Here is a 21,999-nt window from a genome sequence, read left to right as displayed (position 1 = left end):
ATAGCTCTGACATATACTGCAGTTCTGTACAGAGAACACTGAGCCAGTCACATCAGTCTCTGTACAGAGGAGCTTACACTCTAATGCCCCCCCTCCCCCACAGTCATGCACTATTATTATTATTATTATTATTATACATTTATATAGCTCTGACATATACCGCAGGGTTGTACAGAGAACACTGAGCCAGTCACATCAGTCTCTGCACCAGAGGAGCTTACACTCTAATGTCCCCCCACAGTCACACACTATTATTATTATACATTTATATAGCTCTGACATATACCGCAGGGTTGTACAGAGAACACTGAGCCAGTCACATCAGTCTCTGCACCAGAGGAGCTTACACTCTAATGTCCCCCCACAGTCAAGCACTATTATTAATAATATTATTATACATTTATATAGCTCTGACATATACCGCAGCGCCGTACAGAGAACACTGAACCAATCACATTAAGGCCGGTAGTAAAGCTATAAGCTTAGGCATTGGCCGTGATCAATAATTCATAATAACGATCAGTTAAATCATTGCTGGTCTTGTTGCGCTCCCCGGGGGAATGTAGGCAGCAGGCGTCCTATGTCGGAATGTAATAGTTGTAATTATGGTTGTTAAATATTAATGGACGGAATGAAGTATTTATGTGTATGACGTCATACAATTTTATAGGGGAGGCGTCTCGGGCATGGCGTATTGTCGGTGAGCGCATATTTTTATTTTAGCCGTTTATTGTAGCTTTTCACTTTGTATAGCCAGAGCACGTTTTGACAAACCTCCTCTTTAGAGATTATTTTTTTTATTTAATTTTTTTTATCTTGCATAGGGAATATGAGCAATTGGGATATAGTAGTGTTTCATGCTGCCAACATCCTAAATATATATGAATATAGACCCATTCACCAAGGTCTTTGCTCAGGCATCCTCCAGGGTCAGGCAGAGAGGGCAAGTCTTCCTGCACCCCTAGTGCAAGTCCTTGAGCTGGATGACCACACAAAAACAATGCACTCCCTGTGTGGCTGAGGCAATGAGTTTGTGAGCCCCCTCTAGTGGCCAGCTGGCTATCTACCATCTCCCTATGTAAGATATGAATATAGACGGATAGGGGCAGCCCCCTTGGACTTTTTAGGCAGGAATGTTTGTAAAAGTAATAGTTTTAGTAAAAAAAAAAAAAAAAAAAAAAAAAAAAGCAATATATGCCACTTTTTATTATATACAAGGCATAAAAAGTGTAAACATAGCCCATTTGGGCAAAGTATTATATAGCACACAATACAACCTAGTTGGGCAGCACAGTGGTGTAGTGGGTAGCGCTCTCACCTAGCAGTAACAAGGGTCGCTGGTTCGAATCTCAACCACACTGCCTACTTGGAGTTTGCATGTTCTCCCTGTGCCTGCATGGGTTTCCTCTGGGTACTCTGGTTTCCTCCCACGCTCCAAAGACTGGTAGATTAATTGGCTTATGTCCAAAATTGGCCCTAGTATATGAATGGGCGTCTTGGATTGTGGGCTCCTTGAGGGTAGTGACCGATGTGAATGTGCGATGTACAGGGATAGGGACAATTGTAGACACTCACTCAGGTTGGATGGACTGGTTTCTTTATTCAACCTTACTAACTATGTAAACCCAACAAAAAAAGTATGCCTTGAGCTGCCAGGGACGATCTATGGTCAGTCAAATATGGGAGTTTCTTGCACATAGCCCAACATGTTTCGGAAATAAAGCGGTGTATTCCTTCATCAGGGGAGGTTTTTTTTTTGGGGGGGGGGGTGACTTTAGGGTTTTTTTTCTTCTTTCTAGGGACATTTTTTTATTATTCACACGCATATCAAAGCGAGTTTCCCCATAGAAGTCAATGGAAACGAAGATAATTTGTTCCCGCATTGACTTCTATTACATGCAATACCGTATGTGGCCAAAGGTGGGGGGGGAGGGGGCTCCGGAAAGCCTCGGAAATACTCGGGGACAGTTCGGCTGAACTTGGAAACCCTTTCCAAGTCAGTCTGAGTATTTCTGAATGGCTCTGACCCGTTCCAAGTGTCCCCGGCGCCCCCCTGCACCTCTGGCCAAATGCAGTACTGCACACCCCATTAGCTTGAATTCTGCTCGTTTTGCGAAAGCAACACTCGTAAACCGAGTCAGAATAAAAAAAAAAAGAAAAAAGTTGCTTGTCTTTCAAAAAGCTTGTTAACCTTGTTATTCGTAAACCAAGGTTCCACGCAATATAAAACACAATGCCAGTAATGCAAGCAACACTAAGGTATACAAGTGGCTATGAATATGCCACAATTGGATACTCGCTTATTAATCCAAAGAACAAAAAAAAAGCACACGCATACAATAGAGAACCAGGAAAATGGTAGAATAAAAACAATGGAGGATTTCACAGGGACTGAAGCAGGCCACGGAGAGCAGTAGGTGAGTGGGCGTGTTTTCCTGGATGAGCAGTTTGCAAACATCCACAAGTAAGGCCTTGTAGACTACATCAGCAAGAAAAGGTGTTATTGTCTAGGAAAGTAAAAAGTTAAAGAGACATTTTAACATCTACTTTCTTGTGTTCATCATATGCAAGCAAAAAATATATTGCACGAGGGTAGGAGTGGTGGAGCACAGTATCGTGTCCCCGCCAACAGAGTACAATATCCCCTTTTTTTTTTTTTTTTTAAGATGCACCAATGCAGATATTCCACCACAGTGGCAGTACTCCATCAGAGACGTTTGTCTGCCTTTGTATAGAGAGTAACTCATTAGGGAAACCATCCCCCAAAAGGAGGGGGGGGGGGTGCTAGATCCCCAACATCAAAGAGAGATGCCACGGAGGGAGGCTCAAGACAGGGACTGGGCGATTCTCTGATGTAGGGGGCATGTGGCGTAGCCCCCGTCTGTTGGGGCGGGATGACATTGCGCCTCCAAATGTCACCAGTGTGAAAACTTTCCCTACAGCGTCGGATGGGTCCCCCAAAAAAGGGGCGCGAGGACAGCAGGAAATAGTATATTCCCAAAAAAATGGCCACAAACGAGTGGAACCTGTCGGAAATCATGAAATCGGGCCAAGACAGAAGTACAGTTAAATCACACTTGTTTAATAATAAAGGTAAAAAAGAACAAACGTAGTCGAAGCAAAGCCAGAGTTCAGTAACCTGAATGTATAGTCAGCCAAGCCAGAAGTTGGGGATCAAAGTAGGGGAACAGCAAGCGATTGAGGCGATTCAGTTCGCATTTGTAGCTCTATACAATTCATTCATTCATTCAAGCAGGATCTGGAGTCAGAGGGGATGTCAGCAAAGCAAGTCTTGAACAGGATCGCAGGAGAGCATCTCAATTTCTGCGATGTTGGCAAAGGTAGAGATCCTCTTGACTGGACAGCTTAAAGTGGAGGGCCACCCTGAAAACAAAAAAATTAAAAAAATCTAAAAAAAATCTAAAAAAAAAAAAAGGAAAAAAAATTTTTTTTTATACTTACCAGAAATGCCTGTTGCTAGGCACATAATCCTAATCTTCCTCTTCCTCCTCCGCGGAGATCTTCTGTCTTCTCTCTTCGTCGCGGCGTCTTCTGGGTAATGGGTCGCGCTGTGTTCTGGGAACTGTGTGTTCCAGAACACAGCGCGTCCCATTCAGAAAGCGCTGCGGGACTCGTGCATGCGCAGTAGGAAACGGGCAGTGAAGCCATAAGGCTCCACTGCCTGTTTCCCTTAGAGGGAATGGCGGCGCCGGGACCCGAGAGCCGAGGGACGGGTCGGCCTCGGGCGGCCGACATCGCGGGCGCCCTGGACAGGTAAGTGTGTTTATTAAGTCAGCAGCTGCAGTGTTTGCAGCTGCTGACTTTTTTTTTTTTTTTTTTTTTTAAACGGCCCTCCTCTTTAAGTAGGCAGGACTGACGAGCAGGATCATCAACAGCTGAGTAAACTGTGGAGAGAGATAGGAGCTGGCAATTAGCTGACTGCTGAGCAGCCAGCTCAGAGAAGGAAGGGCTGAGCCCAGCCCTGACCTGCCTACTAGCAGGGTGGTTGTGAGCAAATGGGCTCCACAGGAATTTACACCACAGCGCCACCAAGTGGATCCGCTGGACCACGACAGTCGCAGCGGGGGACCAATGAACCTAAATACAAAATAGACAAATAATTGACAAGGCGCAAACTAATGAGAACAGAAACAATAAAAATGTGGTGAAGATGAATAGCAGGCATACAGAGGAAGAGTTATAACGGCCAGGGATAGATGACGTTGGGAAATCAAACCTGAGAGCAAGATTTAAAATCTCAGAGCTCTAATTCGGAATTGAAAAAAAAGGTTAGAGGTTTAACTCGCAACCCCCGATACAAAACCAGGGAGGAAGGGCCTGAAATTAAATGCCTCATTGAGGCCGGGAAATGAGGTAGCTTTAAGATTTATAGATCACATTGCAGTAAACGTTTGTTTAGGTCACCTCCCCTAATGTTGGGGTGTTGGCGATCCAAAGCCAAGAAATATACCTTAGGGATGGACTAATGACCTATGTCAGCCGATGGGTAGATCTGGGTATGTACTTGGTATACACACTTCCACAACTCATTTGTTTTCTAGACCTAGTAGCGTTCACACTAGCAGGAAAGTAGGTACGCTACGGCGGGAGTCCTCCAATCTACATAGTGTTTCGGACGGAAGTTATAACCATTGGGGAGTCTGATGTTTTTGTGTCACCTACCCTCACTAGATACCAGTTTGTCTACGCCCCTGCGTCAGAGAATCGCCCAGTCCCTGTCTTGAGCCGCCCTCCATGGCGGCTCTCTTTTTGATGTCAGGGATCCAGCACTTCCCCCTAATTTTAAGGTATTGGTCAGTGGCGACTGGTGCTCAAAATTTTTGGGAGGGCGCAAACAAACTAAAAAAAAAAAAAACATCAGTTGCAGCCTCACTGTGCCCATCAGTTGCAGCCTCACTGTGCCCATCAGTTGCAGCCTCACTGTGCCCATCAGTTGCAGCCTCACTGTGCCCATCAGTTGCAGCCTCACTGTGCCCATCAATTGCAGCTTCACTGTGCCATCGAATACCGCAAGTGTGACCCCCCCCCCCCTCCCACTCGCCTGGCACTTACTCAGTCTTGGTGGGACAGCAGGTGATGGCGACGAGCGGGGTCCTTCAAGTCAGCGTCTCCTGTCGTCCTCCTCTCCAGACTCCCGTCCTCTCCTCCTGATTGGTGTCCAACAGTGGCGACCTGTCCTTTCAGCCAATCGGGTGACAGGTAAGAGACCCCAGCACCTGATTGGGGAAGAGGCGGTTCAGTGTTAAGAAAGCGAATATTCATTCGCTTCCCTAACGCAGCTGAGTGAACTGCGAGCGCCAAGCGTGGCGCTCACAGGTCACCATTTTTGACGTCTATTGGTGCCTATGGCTCTAATCAGGTGCTTCAAAATCAACCCCTGCCACTGTAATTCAGGTGCCGGCACCTGAAAACGCTTGAATGGGGGGGGGGGGGGGGGGGGTGGCTGCAGCGGCCAAGGATAGAGTCATGCAATGTATGACTCCATAGTGCACAGAGGGGGTGGCAGGAGAGAGGGGACAGCGCCCGTGCACACTTAAAGTGGTTGTAAACCCTTACAGACCACTTTGACCTACAGGTAAACCTAGATTAAGAAACCTACACGGTTTAGGAGATGTTTGCCAAAAGACAGGCACCGCTGTCTACGGCACATGCGCAGTAGACAGCGGCGCGCAGGTGCACTGAGTGCGCCGCAGTTAACGGCGATATGCTGCGAGTGGCGACTCCCGTGTGCATGCGCGGGAGTGACGTCATTGTGGCTCGGACGAATGACAGCGCCGGAGCAGCGAGACCCACCAAGAAGATGGGGGCTCCGGACTACAGGGGACAGAGGTGACTTCGCTGGCTCCTGTGTCAGGTAAGTGACACATAATGGACTACTATGCGATGCATAGGAGTCCATTATGCTTTACCTTTGCAGGGAGTCAAAAAGGAAGTAAACCCATTAGGGTTTACTTCCTCTTTAATGCATGGGCCACCACTGGTATTGGTTTCCCTAAGGAGTTGAGCCTCGTACACGCGGTACGATTGTTGGCCAAGCAAGCGTCCTTATTTTTGTCAAAAGGGGCTGTGCCAGGATCTTGTCCTGCATACTGGCATTATCGTGCCACAAACACGATTCCGAGCATGCGTGTTTTGTACTTTTGACTTCTGCGTGACGGATTTGTGTACTGACCATACAAAAATCTGACGTCAGAGCGGTTGCCCGCCGAAAATTTATACTATCCCGCCCTCCAGCATTTCTTAGCTGAAAATTGGACAGCAATTTGTCAAAAGAAGCGTACTAATGGTAAGATTTTAGGACAACAGTCTTTCAACAGACAATCCCCTGCCAACAATCGTACCGCGTGTACGAGGCTTAACTCTCTATATAATTGTGTGGCAATGCGATTACTATTTGATTATATTTATATTCTAGAAAGAAAAAACAAAACAAAAACTAAAGCCTTCCCACCAAAAAAAAAACTCCCCTGATGAAGCTATATACATTGCTTTATTTCGGAAACGAAACGTGTTGGGCAATAAACCCCTATTTGACTGACCATAGATCGTCTCCGGCAGCTCAGGGCATACTTTTCTTTTTGTTGGTTTTGACCTAAATGTTTGATGCATTATCTCTTTTTCTATGTATGCATTGTGTGCTGTATAATACTTTGCCCAAATGGGCTATGTTTACACTTTATGCCTTGTATATAATAAAAGTGGCATATATTCCCTTTTTTTATTTTTTATTTTTTTACTAAAACTACTACTTTTTACAATCCTGCCCAAAAAGTCCCAAGGGGGCTGCCCCTATCTTGCATCTCGGTGCATGCGTCTATATTCATACCTTACATAGGGAGATTGTAGATGGCCAGCTGGCCACTAGAGGGAGCTCACAAGCTCATTTCCTCAGCCACACAGGGAGTGCATTGTTTTTGTGTGGTCAGCCAGCTCAAGGACTTGCACTAAAAGTGCAGGAAGAATTGAACTCTCGATCTAGGAAGTAGCTAGTGACCCTGGAGGATGCCTGAGCAAAGATGGCCCCATCCTTCTGGAGAGAAAAACATAATGAAGGCATTGTTGGAGGAGGGGTATTGTGAATACCTGTAAATGTAACTGATGATGGGTTCACTTTATAGTGGAATTTCACCCAAAAGGGGAAGTTACACTTCTCTGCCCCCCCCCCCCCTTTAACATTTTGGGCACTTTTTTGGGGGTACCTAGTTCCCGCTTCCTTTTCTGCTTGGATCACCTCCCAACCCCCCCCCCATCATCCTTTACCCACAGCCTTCTGGGACACATCACAGGTCCCAGAACGCTACAGGACCATTGAAGAAGCGCAGCAAGAAGCCGGGTGTCAAAGCCGGATTCCCAAACTAGACATGGCAGCACTGGAGACCCAAAGACCGGTCCGGGTGAGGATGGCGCTGGATCCCTGGACAGGTAAGTGTCCTTTGTTAAATGTCAGCAGCTAAAGTATTTGTAGCTGTTTTTATTTTTTGGGGGGGAAAACTGAAGATCCTCTTTAGGTAATGGCGTAATAAAGATCCCCTATTGGAACACCAATAAATTGGGCTTTCGCCTGGGGTGGAGCAATCACCAATTTCCTAATCCGTAAACCACAAGTAATGTTTTATCTTTAGCGTTCCGATAATTGAAGAAGATGTTTTTTTTTTCCTGTTTCGGTCAATAGTTCATATAGCGGTGTTGACCTGTCGGTAGAAGTAATTGCCTTCGCGGAATGGAGGTGATTGGATGGTGGCCTCCTGCGGATAGTTTGAGATATTTTGTAGACCTTTCCTTGTATTGGTTAACCATGGGGGAGAATTTAATCTGCACTGTGCTATGATTGAAAAGTTTTCGCCTTGCTCAGTGTTTACCCTGACAGCACGTTCGAGGTCGGGGTCGGATGTTACAAAGTATCTACAGCCAAAACTTTTCTTCACGATTCTTTTTAAATGGAGTGTGGAAGGTTCAACTCCTCAACACCGGCTGCACACATGTATGTGGTGGCATGGTGGTTGGTTGGAGGTGGGTCACCTGGTACACCCACCACTGTGATGGCGCTGTCACTGATGGCTCCCAATCTCTGTTTGCAATCCAAAGCCTGTAAGATGGGCTCCTGGTTTACGCCATCACTGTGACAGCCAATCGCTGTGATCTACAACTGGGAAGCCCCAGCGTGAAGATCGTAAGGCAGAGAGAGCCGTTGGAAAGGGGTTATAAGTCGTCATCTAATGATTGTTCCTCCTGACCCCCAAGGGATGCTTTTTCCCATTTTTTTACTAGTGGCTTGGATGCTGAGCTAGTGTGGTTGTCGGCAACCCCCCCCATTGCTGTCTGACCACACTGCTCACAAGGCCGTGCTGCAGTACAGTATCTCACAAAAGTGAGTACACCCCTCACATATATTTTGTACATATTTTATTCTATCTTTTCATGTGACAACACTGAAGAATTGACACGTTGCTACAATGTAAAGTAGTGAGTGTGCAGCTTATATAACAGTGTAAATATGCCGCCCCTCAAAATAACTCAACAAACAGCCATTAATGTCTAAACCGTTGGCAACAAAAGTGAGTACACCCCTAAGTGAAAATGTCCAAATTGGGCCCAAAGTGTCAATATTTTGTGCGGTCACCATTTTTTTTTCCAGCACTGCCTTAACCCTCTTGGGCATGGAGTTCACCAGAGCTTCACAGGTTGGCACTGGAGTCCTCTTCCCCTCCTCCATGATGACATCACGGAGCTGGTGGATGTTGGAGACCTTGTGCTACTCCACCTTCAGTTTGAGGATGCCCCACAGATGCTCAATAGGGTTTAGGTCTGGAGACATGCTTGGCCAGTCCATCAGCTTTACCTTCAGCTTCTTTAGCAATTTGGTCATCTTGGAGGAGTGTTCTGAGGGAACAGCAAATTTACACTGTGATAAAAGCTGTACACTCACTACTTTACATTGTAGACAAGTGTCATTTCTTCAGTGTTGTCACATGAAAATTATTTTTTTTTACAAAAATGTGAGGGTGTACTCACTTTTCTGAGCTACTGTATATGCTACCAGTCATTGTAACAATTTTGTACTGGTAGTGCCCTCACTGGACACCCCCAGCACAGTGACTGCGCTGTCACTAACAGCTCATGGTCATGGTTTACAATACAGAGCAGGTAGGATGGGCTCCTGATCACATCATCACTGTGACGGCCAATCACTGTTATATGACCAGGAAGGGATTAAAACCAAAAAAAGAGTGTCACCAAAAAAAACTTGGGTTCCTCCAATGCCCCTAGGGCCAGTGCATGGAGCCCTTTATTCCGTTTAATGGTGGCTTGGAGGTTGACTTGCATGGTCAACAGCACCCTCTCTCTCCTCACTGCACACAAAGAGATAAATACGTAATGAGGCCTGAGTGACGGCAAAGAGAGCTTGCACTCTCATGAATGGGGAAAGGAAGATGGCATGGTTCCTAGTACTGTGCTGGCTCATGAATGAGGAGAGGGAAGAGGGCATGGTTCCTAGTACTGTACTGGTCCATTAACGAGGAGAAGGAAGAGGGCATGGTTCCTAGTACTGTACTGGTCCATTAACGAGGAGAGGGATGAGGGCATGGTTCCTAGTACTGTGCTGGTCCATGAATGAGCAGAGGGAAGAGGGCATGGTTCCTAGTACTGTGCTGGTTCATGCATGACGAGAGGGAAGAGGGCATGGTTCCTAGTGCTGTGCTGGTTCATGAATGACGAGAGGGAAGAGGGCATGGTTCCTAGTGCTGTGCTGGTTCATGAATGAGGAGAGGGAAGAGGGCATGGTTCCTAGTGCTGTGCTGGTTCATGAATGAGGAGAGGGAAGAGGGCATGGTTCCTAGTGCTGTGCTGGTTCATGAATGACGAGAGGGAAGAGGGCATGGTTCCTAGTGCTGTGCTGGTTCATGAATGAGGAGAGGAAAGAGGGCATGGTTCCTAGTGCTGTGCTGGTTCATGAATGACGAGAGGGAAGAGGGCATGGTTCCTAGTGCTGTGCTGGCTTATGAACGAGGAGAAGGAAGAGGGCATGGTTCCTAGTACTGTGCTGGTTCATAAATGAGGAGAGGGAAGAGGGCATGGTTCCTAGTGCTGTGCTGGCTCATGAATGAGGAGAGGGAAGAGGGCATGGTTCCTAGTGCTGTGCTGGTTCATAAATGAGGAGAGGGAAGAGGGCATGGTTCCTAGTACTGTGCTGGCTTATGAACGAGGAGAAGGAAGAGGGCATGGTTCCTAGTACTGTGCTGGCTCATAAATGAGGAGAGGGAAGAGGGCATGGTTCCTAGTACTGTTCTGGTTCATGAATGAGGAGAGGGAAGAGGGCATGGTTCCTAGTACTGTGCTGGCTCATAAATGAGGAGAGGGAAGAGGGCATGGTTCCTAGTACTGTGCTGGCTTATGAATGAGGAGAAGGAAGAGGGCATGGTTCCTAGTACTGTGCTGGTTCATAAATGAGGAGAGGGAAGAGGGCATGGTTCCTAGTGCTGTGCTGGTTCATGAATGACGAGAGGGAAGAGGGCATGGTTCCTAGTGCTGTGCTGGTTCATGAATGACGAGAGGGAAGAGGGCATGGTTCCTAGTACTGTGCTGGTTCATAAATGAGGAGAGGGAAGAGGGCATGGTTCCTAGTGCTGTGCTGGTTCATGAATGAGGAGAGGGAAGAGGGCATGGTTCCTAGTACTGTGCTGGCTTATGAACGAGGAGAAGGAAGACTGCATGGTTCCTAGTGCTGTGTTGGCTCATGAATGAGGAGAGGGAAGACTGCATGGTTTCTAGTACTTTTCTAGCACATGGATGAGGGCACGGTTCCTAGTGTTGTGCTGGCTTTATGAATGAGGAGAAGGTAAAGGGCATGGTTCCTAAAGCTGTGCTGGCTCATTAAGGGGGACAAGGAAGAGGTGATGGTTCCTAGCGTTGTGTTGGTTCATGAATGGGGAGAAGAAAGAGGAGATGGTTCCTTGTACTGTGCTGGTTCATGGATGGAGAGGGCATGGTTCCTGGTACGGTGCTGGCTGATAGATGGGACATAGGAAGAAAATGCAGTTCCTAGTATCCTAGTGTCGGGTTATGAATGAGGAGAAGGAAGAGGGCATAGTTCCTAGTACTGTGTTGGTTCATGAATAGGAAGAAGGAAGAGTATAAAAGGACTACAGTGCTATGCTGTTAACCCCCCCCCATAGAAATGCCAATAAATTGGGCTTCGGCGTGGGGTGGAGCAATAACCATTTCCTAATCTGTAAACCACAAAAAAAGTTTGACTTTAGCTATCCTTGCATGGCTCTTGTGTGGATCACATTTCTTAATCTATTTTCATGTGGTGTATGAAACGCTTTGCAGATGATACATCTTTGGTTCTCATGGAGCAAAATTCTGCAGATCTCTAGATGAAGGGCGTAATTGAAAATTGGCAGACTACATAAACATTGATTTTTTATTTTATTTTTTTATTGCATAGTGACAGTCAGTTTTCAAGTTTTTAAAATAATTCTCATCTTATGTCCCTCTTCTACTCTGTTTCAGCTCGTTCTCTGTCCACCTCCGCCGATGCCTCGGTTTGGCCTGTTCCACCATTCAGGGAGGTGTGGCAGGTAAGCGTACGGCCCCGAGGACTCGGCCAGACCCGCAACCTCTCAGGAACCTACCGCCTGTGTCTGACAGACCGCACTCTCGGCCTCCTACGCCTTCGCTGTGACCACCCCTCCGTCACCCTTCAGCTCATGAATGTGCGCCGCTGTGGCCATTCCGACAACTATTTCTTCGTGGAAGTGGGGCGCTCAGCGGTGACCGGCCCAGGAGAGCTATGGATGCAGGTAAGGAATGCGGTCCAGCACTTGGCCAATGCAATGTGGCTTGCCAAATCTAATGCACTTACTGGTTGACTTTGTCTCTGGGTGAGAGTGAGGACTCAAGTGGTCTTTTACAGTGATGTTTATTGTTTAGGCTCCCTTGTCTACGTGTCTAAGCTGTTGGTGCAGCTTAGACACCAGTGGAGCCTTACCTTGAATGTTTGGGGTTCCCTCACCTAGGTGCATCAGCTGTAGGTGAGGCCTCCTATGGGGACTTAATGTGAGTTTTTGGGATCCTCCTTCCTACGTACCTTAAGACTCCAGTGAAATCGTATTGGGAATTTTTTGGCTACCCCTTCTCTGTTAGTTGTGGGTCCAGTAGGCTCTTATTGTAAAATTTTAGATAGGGGACCCTGTCTAAGTGCATCAGCTTTAGGTCAGGACTCCAGTGGGGCCTTATTGTGAATTTTTGTGTCTCCTGCCTAGGTGTGCCAGGACTTCACTGGGGTCTTCTTATGAATTTGCGAGGTCCTTGTCTAGATCTTTTAGCATTTGGGTCAGGACTCCAGTGTTTTTTTTTTGTATGAATTGTTGGGGTCCCCTTGCATAGGTACATCAGCCGTGGGCCAGGACTTCAATGGGGCCTTATTGTCAATTTTTGGGTTCCTCCTTACTAGGTGATGACAGCTCCAGTGAGGTCGTCTTGTCCCTCTTTTAGGTATGTCAGTAGTAGGTCAGAATTCCAGTAGGGTCCTATTGCAAAATGTTGGGGTCCCCGTCTAGGTGCATCAGTTGTAAGTCAGGACTTGAGTGGGGCCCTGCTGTGATTTTTTTTTTTTTTTTTTTTTTTTTTTTAATGTCCCCTGTCTACGTACCGTATGCCAGGACTCCAGTTAGGGTCTTATTGTGATGATTTTTTTTATTTTTTTGAGCTCCTTGTGTAGATGTTTCAGCTGTGGGTCAGGACTCCAGTGGGGTTTTTGTGTACAATTTTAGGGTCCCGCTTTCTAGGTGCGTCAGATGAGCCTTGCTGTGAATTTTTAAGGTCCTTGTCTAGACGTTTCAGTCAGGACTCCAGAGGGGTTTTAATGTGAATTTTTAGGGTCCACTCACCTAGGTATGATGGCTGTGGTTCAGGATTCTATTGGGGCCTTATTGTTAAATTTGGGGTCCCCCTTTTTAGGTACACGAGGACTCCAGTGAATTGTGAATTTTTTGGGTCCTTCTAGGTGGGCTAAAATTTCCGGTCTGGTTCTATTGTAAAATTTTGCGATCCCCCATCTAGATGCATCAGCTGTAGATCACGACTCCAAATGGGGCCCTGCTGTGAATGTTTAGGGTCCCCTATCTAGGTGTGCCAGGAATCCAGCTGGGGGTCCTGTGAATTTTTGAGGTCCTTGTCTAGATGTTTCAACTTTGGGTCAAGACTCCAGTGGGGTTTTAATGTGGATTTTTAGGGTCCCCTCCTTTAGGTGTCTGCTGTGGAACCATTGGGGCCTTATTGTCAATTTTTTGGTTCCCCCTTCCTAGGGCCCATACAATTTTATTGTGAATTGTATGGGCCCACTTCAAGATGAGTTAGTTGTGGGTCTGAATTCCAGTAGGGCCCTATTGCAAAATGTTGGGGTCCCCTGTCTAGGTATGTCAGCTGTAGGTCAGGACTCCAAAGGGTCAGTTTTGGGAATTGTTTATGGTCCACTGCCTAGGTATGTGCCTAGGTATGTGTGGAGTCAGGACTCCTGTGGGGTCTTTTTGTGAATTTTTAGGCTCCCCTCCCTTAGGTGTGTGCTGCATCTAAACCAATACAGGGCATACAGTAGTCACTCCTACACAAAACACAGTATCCTGTATAACAAAATGTTTATTGGTATAGAAGACCTACAAAATAGTACAATATGCAGTCTAATTTGATGCATAACCAACACTCCTCCCCATCCATAGACATTAATGTCTAGATATAGCATCTGGTCCAAAGCCCACATGGCATCTATTCAAATTTTGCATATTCCATTATATGTGATGGCGGGTGGCAACCAGATGTCGCGTGCGACAGTTCGCATTCCTCAACTGTTGATCTGGCCCCGTATCTCGTATGTCAGGGATATTTTATAATTCCATGCAGTTGTATTGGTAATCCACTGTGATGATGGAGATAAATATTGCATAGGGTTTGCCAAAGATCCTGCAAGTGTGTGTGTGTGTGTGTGTGTGTGTGTGTGTGTGTGTGTGTACAATATATAATCTCATGAAAAGATGTATAGAACGTATGATAGTTTTACATATAGGAATAATACATATAATGCTTAGTAGGGTGTATATAGGAATAATAAATATAATGTATAGTGGGGTGTATATAGGAATAATATAATGTAAGTAGGGTGTATATATATATAATTAGAGGGTACTAGTGCGCTTCACCTTACTAATCTATGTGTAACAAACCAAAAATTTTTTTTAAATCATATTAAAGTGTGGAAGCAGCCTGCAAAAATAGTGATCTCCACACTACTAGTGATACAATAAATAATAAATAAATTGCGGCGCTCACCATAAAAAATATCTAATCAATAATAAACTAAAAAATATATATAGAAAGTGCAATGAGTGTGAATCACCTCACAAAGTGCAAATAGTGCAATTAAATAAATGCAATTAAGGTAATTGCTGCGATAATAAATGTGCTCATATAATATATATATGCCCAAAAAGAAAAATGCAAAATCCGAGGACATAAAAAATGTGCAAAAAACAATTTTAAAAGACACAGTAGATATGTAAATCATAAATGTTCATAAATTCCCGTTCATGCAGATGCTTTGTGAGCTATAAACAAAGTCCATGCATAAAAGTGACTTCCACAGTGTGTACTGATCCAGTGATTCAATTCAGTGCCAAGCCAGTGCACCACCTGTTTCCCCCAGCCTCTCACCTCCAATACTTGATAAAGAAGCACAATTTAAAAGCCAGAGCTATTTCCTCCACAATCATCCAGTGGCTAGTATCCAGCTGACTCTTTCTTTCCCAGGTTCTCCACCTCTCACATAAGTATAGAACAGAAGGACAAGGGGGCTCTCATGTGTAGTATCCAGATAAAACGATTTTAATAACAAACAATAGTAACTTACAGTTCAGTAGATAACAGCGAATAGATGTAGTAACAATCCGAACTTCCGGTCTCGGCCGCGACCGGAAGTAGCAAGTGCAATACCACAGCTCCTTCCCTGACGCGTTGCGTCACGATCACATGACTTTTTCAAAGGGTAATGGGTTACCCTTTGAAAAAGTCATGTGATCGTGACGCAACGCGTCAGGGAAGGAGCTGTGGTATTGCACTTGCTACTTCCGGTCGCGGCCGAGACCGGAAGTTCGGATTGTTACTACATCTATTCGCTGTTATCTACTGAACTGTAAGTTACTATTGTTTGTTATTAAAATCGTTTTATCTGGATACTACACATGAGAGCCCCCTTGTCCTTCTGTTCTATACTTATGTGAGAGGTGGAGAACCTGGGAAAGAAAGAGTCAGCTGGATACTAGCCACTGGATGATTGTGGAGGAAATAGCTCTGGCTTTTAAATTGTGCTTCTTTATCAAGTATTGGAGGTGAGAGGCTGGGGGAAACAGGTGGTGCACTGGCTTGGCACTGAATTGAATCACTGGATCAGTACACACTGTGGAAGTCACTTTTATGCATGGACTTTGTTTATAGCTCACAAAGCATCTGCATGAACGGGAATTTATGAACATTTATGATTTACATATCTACTGTGTCTTTTAAAATTGTTTTTTGCACATTTTTTATGTCCTCGGATTTTGCATTTTTCTTTTTGGGCATATATATATTATATGAGCACATTTATTATCGCAGCAATTACCTTAATTGCATTTATGTAATTGCACTATTTGCACTTTGTGAGGTGATTCACACTCATTGCACTTTCTATATATATTTTTTAGTTTATTATTGATTAGATATTTTTTATGGTGAGCGCCGCAATTTATTTATTATTTAGGGTGTATATATAGGCATCATAAATATAATGTATGGTAGGGTGCATATAAAAGTCCTGTATATAACGTATGGTACATATATAACGCTTGTATACAATGTATGGTACATGTATATATGCACCCTACCATACAGTATATACAAGACCTAAATATGTACCCTACCATACGTTGTATACAAGAGTTTTATATATGTAACCTACCATACGCTGTATACAAGACCTATTTAAGTCCTGTATATAATGTATGGTAGGGTGCATATAGAAGTCCTGTATATAATGTATGGTAAGTGCATATAGAAGTCCTGTATATAACATGGTAGGGTGCATTGTAAAGTACCGTATATATAACGTATGGTAGGGTACATGTACAACTCTTATATACAATGTATGGTAGGGTACATATAGAAGTCCTGTATATAACATATGTAGGGTGTGTGTGTGTATGTGTATATATAATTGTATGGTAGGCTGCATATATAATTCCTGTATATAACGTATGGTAGGGTGCATATAGAATCCCTGTATATAATGTATGGTAGAGTATATAACTGTTGTTTACAATGTATGGTAGAGTACATATATACACCCTACCATATGTTGTATACAAGACCTATATTTGTACCCTACCATACGTTATATACAAGACCTATAGAAGTCCTGTATATAACGTATGGTAGGGTGCATATAGAAGTCTTGTATACAATGTATGGTAGGGTGCATATAGATGCCCCCTATATAAAGTATGGTAGGGTGCATACAGAAGCCCTGTATATAACCTATGGTAGGGGTGCATAAAGAAGTCCTGTATATAACGTATGGTAGGGTGCATATATATGTCCCGTATATAATGTATGGTAGGGTGCATATATAATGTATGGTAGGGTGCATATAGGAATCGTAGTTTTTAACGTAATGGTATAAGGGTGCAAATCCAGAAATACAATATGCTGCTTTATAAAAGAAGAATGTACTAGAACAACATCAGCACATACAGTACATTCAGTAGATTACAGTCGCATGCCTAAACTTTAACAAACATTATGCAGTAATTATCCCCGTCATCACAGTAGATTGCAATAATACATCCACATGGAATGATAAAACATTGGCAATCAAGATGTGGGGGCCACATGAACTAAGATTGGCACTTGTTGAGGAACGCAAATTGTTGCCCGTGACACATGGCTGCCATCCGTCCCCATTTGCCCGGGACAGTCCTTGTTTTGAGGGATTCGGTCCCCTGCAAACAAACCTCCCCAGTGATGTTCCAGTGGGGTTAGCTTGCCCCCTGCTTTCTTGTGCCCTTGGGCAGTAGTGTTAGGGAGGGCGTCACTGGAAGTTGCAAGTACCATCCTTACATGAACACTGCTGGAACTGGTCACGCTCGTGTGGCAATTGTTTCTTCTTCACTGCGCAGTCAATGATTTGGTGGGTGTGGTTAGCAGTGGGGGATTGATTTTTGTGGGTGTGGTTAAAGGCGAATGTGTGGTCAGTTGGGGTTTTTGGACTTTATTTTGAAAATTTTGGCAGCCACAATGTGGCATTGTGTGCATCGCATGTCAAATGAACCATCACCCTTCAAACTGAACCAATATTTGGTGCACCAACAATAATTTATCTGGCTCACCATGTTTTTTTTTTGTTTGTTTTTGTTTTTTTTGTAACTATACCCTTTAAAAAAAACAAAAAAAAAAACGTAAAGTCTGGGACCTGCGTAAGTAGTGGCTTTATTTAATTACTGCTCAGTACACCTTGCCCTCATTGTCTATACACGATCTGACTTCCACAGGTTCTGCCGTGCCTAGTTATAATTTAGCAGATTAGGGGTTAAAAAGCTGCCAATTATCTGCATTGATTTCAGAATGTTCTCTGTGGTGGAGCGGTCTGTGTTTTGACGTGGACTTCAGGGGAAGGTTGGTTACAGCACAGCAACTAGCAACTGAGCATCGATCAAGTCTAGTCTTGATGCCCCGGGATCCACATCTATGCAGCCCCCTGAGCCAACGGGCCAGATAGAGCTCATTCTAATGAGTCTGTTAGTGAGGTGAACTAGAAGAACAGTGAAGGCTTTTCAAAGAGTAACTCAAGCTCCATAAATCTGGGATTGTTGTGCTAAACTCATTGGCCAAAATAGATCTCGGGTTTATATAAATCCGATTAGCGTTTTTGCCAATATCATTGGTCAAAATGGTGGTCATTTTCCTTTCTCTCAAATACAAATGAGCTATTATACAATTTATAAACCCCGTAACAAATTTTGACACATTGCAAAAGCTGGGCGTCACACTGCTGCTGAATAAGAAAACATCTGTTTCCAGTAATTCAAACCTGGAGACGAACATCTGAGGAAATTGTGCTATTTTTGTTGGTTTAAATTATTCCTCTAAATCCTGAGAGCATTGGTCTAATATCGTTGGCTGAAATGGTTCTCCAATCTATAAATCTGAGCACATTGTTCTAATATTGGCCCAAATGGTTCCTCCTATCTATAAATCTGTAGAACCATTTCGGCCAATGATATTATCACAATGTCCTCAGATTTATTGATTGGAGAACAATTTCGGTCCAATGATATTATCACAATGTCCTCAGATTTATTGATTGGAGAACAATTTCGGTCCAATGATATTATCACAATGTCCTCAGATTTATTGATTGGAGAACAATTTCGGTCCAATGATATTATCGCAATGTATTCAGCTTTATTGATTGGAGAACCATTTTGGCCATTGATATCACAATGTCCTCAGATTTATTGATTGTAATAATATCATTGGCCGAAATTGTTCTCCAATCAATAAATCTGAGGACATTGTGATATCATTGGCCGAAATTGTTCTCCAATCAATAAATCTGAGGACATTGTGATATCATTGGCCGAAATTGTTCTCCAATCAATAAATCTGAGGACATTGTGATATCATTGGCCGAAATTGTTCTCTAATCAATAAATCTGAATGCATTGGAGAACAATTTCGGCCAACGATATTATCACAATGTATTCAGATTTATTGATTGGAGAACAATTTCGGCCAATGATATCACAATGTCCTCAGATTTATTGATTGGAGAACAATTTCAGGCCAACGATATTATCACAATGTATTCAGATTTATTGATTGGAGAACCATTTTGGCCATTGATATCACAAGGTCCTCAGATTTATTGATTGTGATAATATCATATCATTATCACAATCAATAAATCTGAAGACGTTGGAGAACAATTTCAGCCAATGATATCACAATGTCCTCAGATTTATTGATTGCGATAATGATATGATATTATCACAATCAATAAATCTGAGGACATTGGAGAACCATTTTGGCCATTGATATCACAATGTCCTCAGATTTATTGATTGTGATAATATCATATCATTATCACAATCAATAAATCTGAGGACATTGTGATATCATTGGCTGAAATTGTTCTCCAATGTCCTCGGATTTATTGATTGTGATAATAATATGATATTATCACAATCAATAAATCTGAGGACATTGTGATATCATTGGCCGAAATTGTTCTCCAATCAATAAATCTGAATACATTGTGATAATATCGTTGGCCGAAATTGTTCTCCAATGCATTCAGATTTATTGATTAGAGAACAATTTCGGCCAATGATATCACAATGTCCTCAGATTTATTGATTGTAATAATATCATTGGCCGAAATGGTTCTCCAATCAATAAAGCTGAATACATTGTGATAATGTCATTGGCCGAAACTGTTCTCCAATGTATTCAGATTTATTGATTGTGATATCATTGGCTGAAATTGTTCTCCAATCAATAAATCTGAATACATTGGAGAACAGTTTCGGCCAATGACATTATCACAATGTATTCAGCTTTGTTGATTGGAGAACCATTTCGGCCATTGATATCGCAATGTCCTCAGATTTATTGATTGGAGAACCTACTAATGATATTATAAAATTCTATCAACCTAAGGACATTGTTCTAATATCATTGACCAAAATGATTCTCAAATCTAAAAGTCTGGGGACATTGTAGAACCATTTTGGCGAATGATAGTCTCACAATGTTCTCAGATTTATAGATTGTGATAATATCGTTAGCTGAAATTGTTCTCCAATGTCCTAATGATATTATCAAAATCTTTAAATCTGAGGACATTATCATTGGCCAAAATGGTTCTCCAATCTATAAATCTGAGAATATATCATTGGCCGAAATGGTTCTATAAATCTGAGAATATATCATTGGCCGACATGGTTCTCCAATCTTTTCAGATTTATAAATTTGAGAACCATTTTCAGCCAATCTCTAAATCTGAGAACATTGGAGAACCATTTTGGCCAATAATATTAGTTTTATCAGATTTATAGATTGTTCTAATATTGGCTGAAATGGTTCTCCAATCTATAAATCTGAGCACATTGGAGAACCATTTTGGCCAATGATATTATCACAATGTTCTCACATTTTATAGATTGTAGAAGCATTTTGGCCAATAATATTAAAACAATATGCTCAGATTTACAGATTGTGATGATATCATTGGCTGAAATGGTTCTCCAATCTATAAATTTGAGCACATTGTTCTCTTATATTGGCCAAAATTGTTTTCCAATCTATAAATCCGGGGACATTTTTCTAATATTGGCCCAAATGGATCTGCAATCTATGAATCCAAGAACATTGTGATAATATCATTGGCCAAAACGGTATTCCAATGTTCTCAGATTTATAGATTTGAGAATCCTTTTCAGCCAATCTATAAACTGAAAACATTGGACAACAATTTCAGCCAATGATATTATCACAATGTTCCCACATTTATAGATTGTTCTAATATTGGCCTAAATGGTTCTCTAATCTATAAATCTGGGGACATTGTGATAATATCATTAGCTGAAATGGTTCTCCAATCTTTAAATCTGAGCATATTGTTCTAATACTGTATTATTGGCCAAAATGGTTCTACAATGTTCTCAGATTTATAGATTGGCTGAAAAGGGTTCTCCAATCTCTAAATCTGAGAACATTATATGATTGGCTGAAATGGTTCTCCAATTTTCTCAGATTTATAAATTTGAGAACCCTTTTCAGCCAATCTCTAAATCTGAGAACATTGTTCTAATACTGGTCAAAACGGTTCTCCAATGTTCTCAGATTTATTAGAGATTGGCTGGCTGAAAAGGGTTCTCAAATTTTATAAATATGAGAAAATTGGAGAAGCATTTCGGCCAATCATATAATGTCCTCAAATTTATAGATTGGAGAACCATTTCAGCCAAAGATTTTATCACAATGTGCTCAGATTTATAGATTGGAGAACCATTTTGGCCAGTATTGGAACAATCTATAAATCTGAGCACATTGGAGAACCATTTCAGCCAATGATATTATCAAAATGTCCTCAGATTTATAGATTGTGATAAAATCTTTGGCTGAAATGGTTCTCCAAAGATTTTATCACAATCTATAAATCTGAGGACAGTGTGATAATATCATTGGCTGAAATGGTTCTCCGGTCTATACATCGGAGCATTGTATATATATATATATATATTTGACCAAAATGGTTCTACAATCTATAAATGTGAGAACATTATGATATCATTGGCCAAAATTGTACTCAATGTTCTCACATTTATGGATTTGAGAACCTTTTTCAACCAATTTATACATCTGAGAACATTGGAGAACCATTTCGGCCAATGATATTATCACAATTTTCTCACATTTTATAGATTGTAGAACCATTTTGGTCAAATATATTACAACAATATGCTCAGATTTATAGATTGGAGAACCATTTCAGCCAATGATATTATCACAATCTATAAATCTGAGGACATTGTGATAATATCATTGGCTGAAATGGTTCTCCAATCTATAAATCGGAGGACATTGTGATATCATTGGCTGAAACCATTCTCCAATCTATAAATCTGAGCATATTGTTCTAATATATTTTACCAAAATGGTTCTACAATCTATAAATGTGATAACATTCTGATAATATCATTGGCCAAAATGGTTCTCCAATGTTCTCAGATGTATAGATTGGTTGGTTGAAAAGGGTTCTCAAATCTATAAATGTGAGAACATTGGAGAACCATTTTAGAACCAATTTTATATTATCACAAAGTTCTTGGATTTATAGATTGTACAACCAGTTGGGCCAATATTACAAAAACTTCCTCGGATTTA

General features: G+C 42.5%; 1 protein-coding gene across 1 annotated transcript in view; it reads left to right on the top strand.

Annotated features, from left to right (window-relative positions):
• LOC143961591 (insulin receptor substrate 1-like) overlaps positions 1-21,999 on the top strand; it is a 70,394-nt gene that overhangs the window by 20,797 nt on the left and 27,598 nt on the right. The window contains exon 2 of the mRNA XM_077470904.1: positions 11,536-11,825. Within this exon, the coding sequence (XP_077327030.1) occupies positions 11,536-11,825 (290 nt within the window). The remainder of the gene's footprint in view (positions 1-11,535; positions 11,826-21,999) is intronic.

Source organism: Lithobates pipiens, unplaced genomic scaffold (assembly GCF_037356315.1).
Source record: "Lithobates pipiens isolate NorthernLeopardFrog02 unplaced genomic scaffold, aLitPip1_a1.2 Scaffold_8, whole genome shotgun sequence".
In the NCBI taxonomy this organism is placed as follows: domain Eukaryota; kingdom Metazoa; phylum Chordata; class Amphibia; order Anura; family Ranidae; genus Lithobates; species Lithobates pipiens.
The sequence above is the reverse complement of the archived record's forward strand: the minus strand, read 5'-3'. Positions and strand labels throughout refer to the sequence as shown.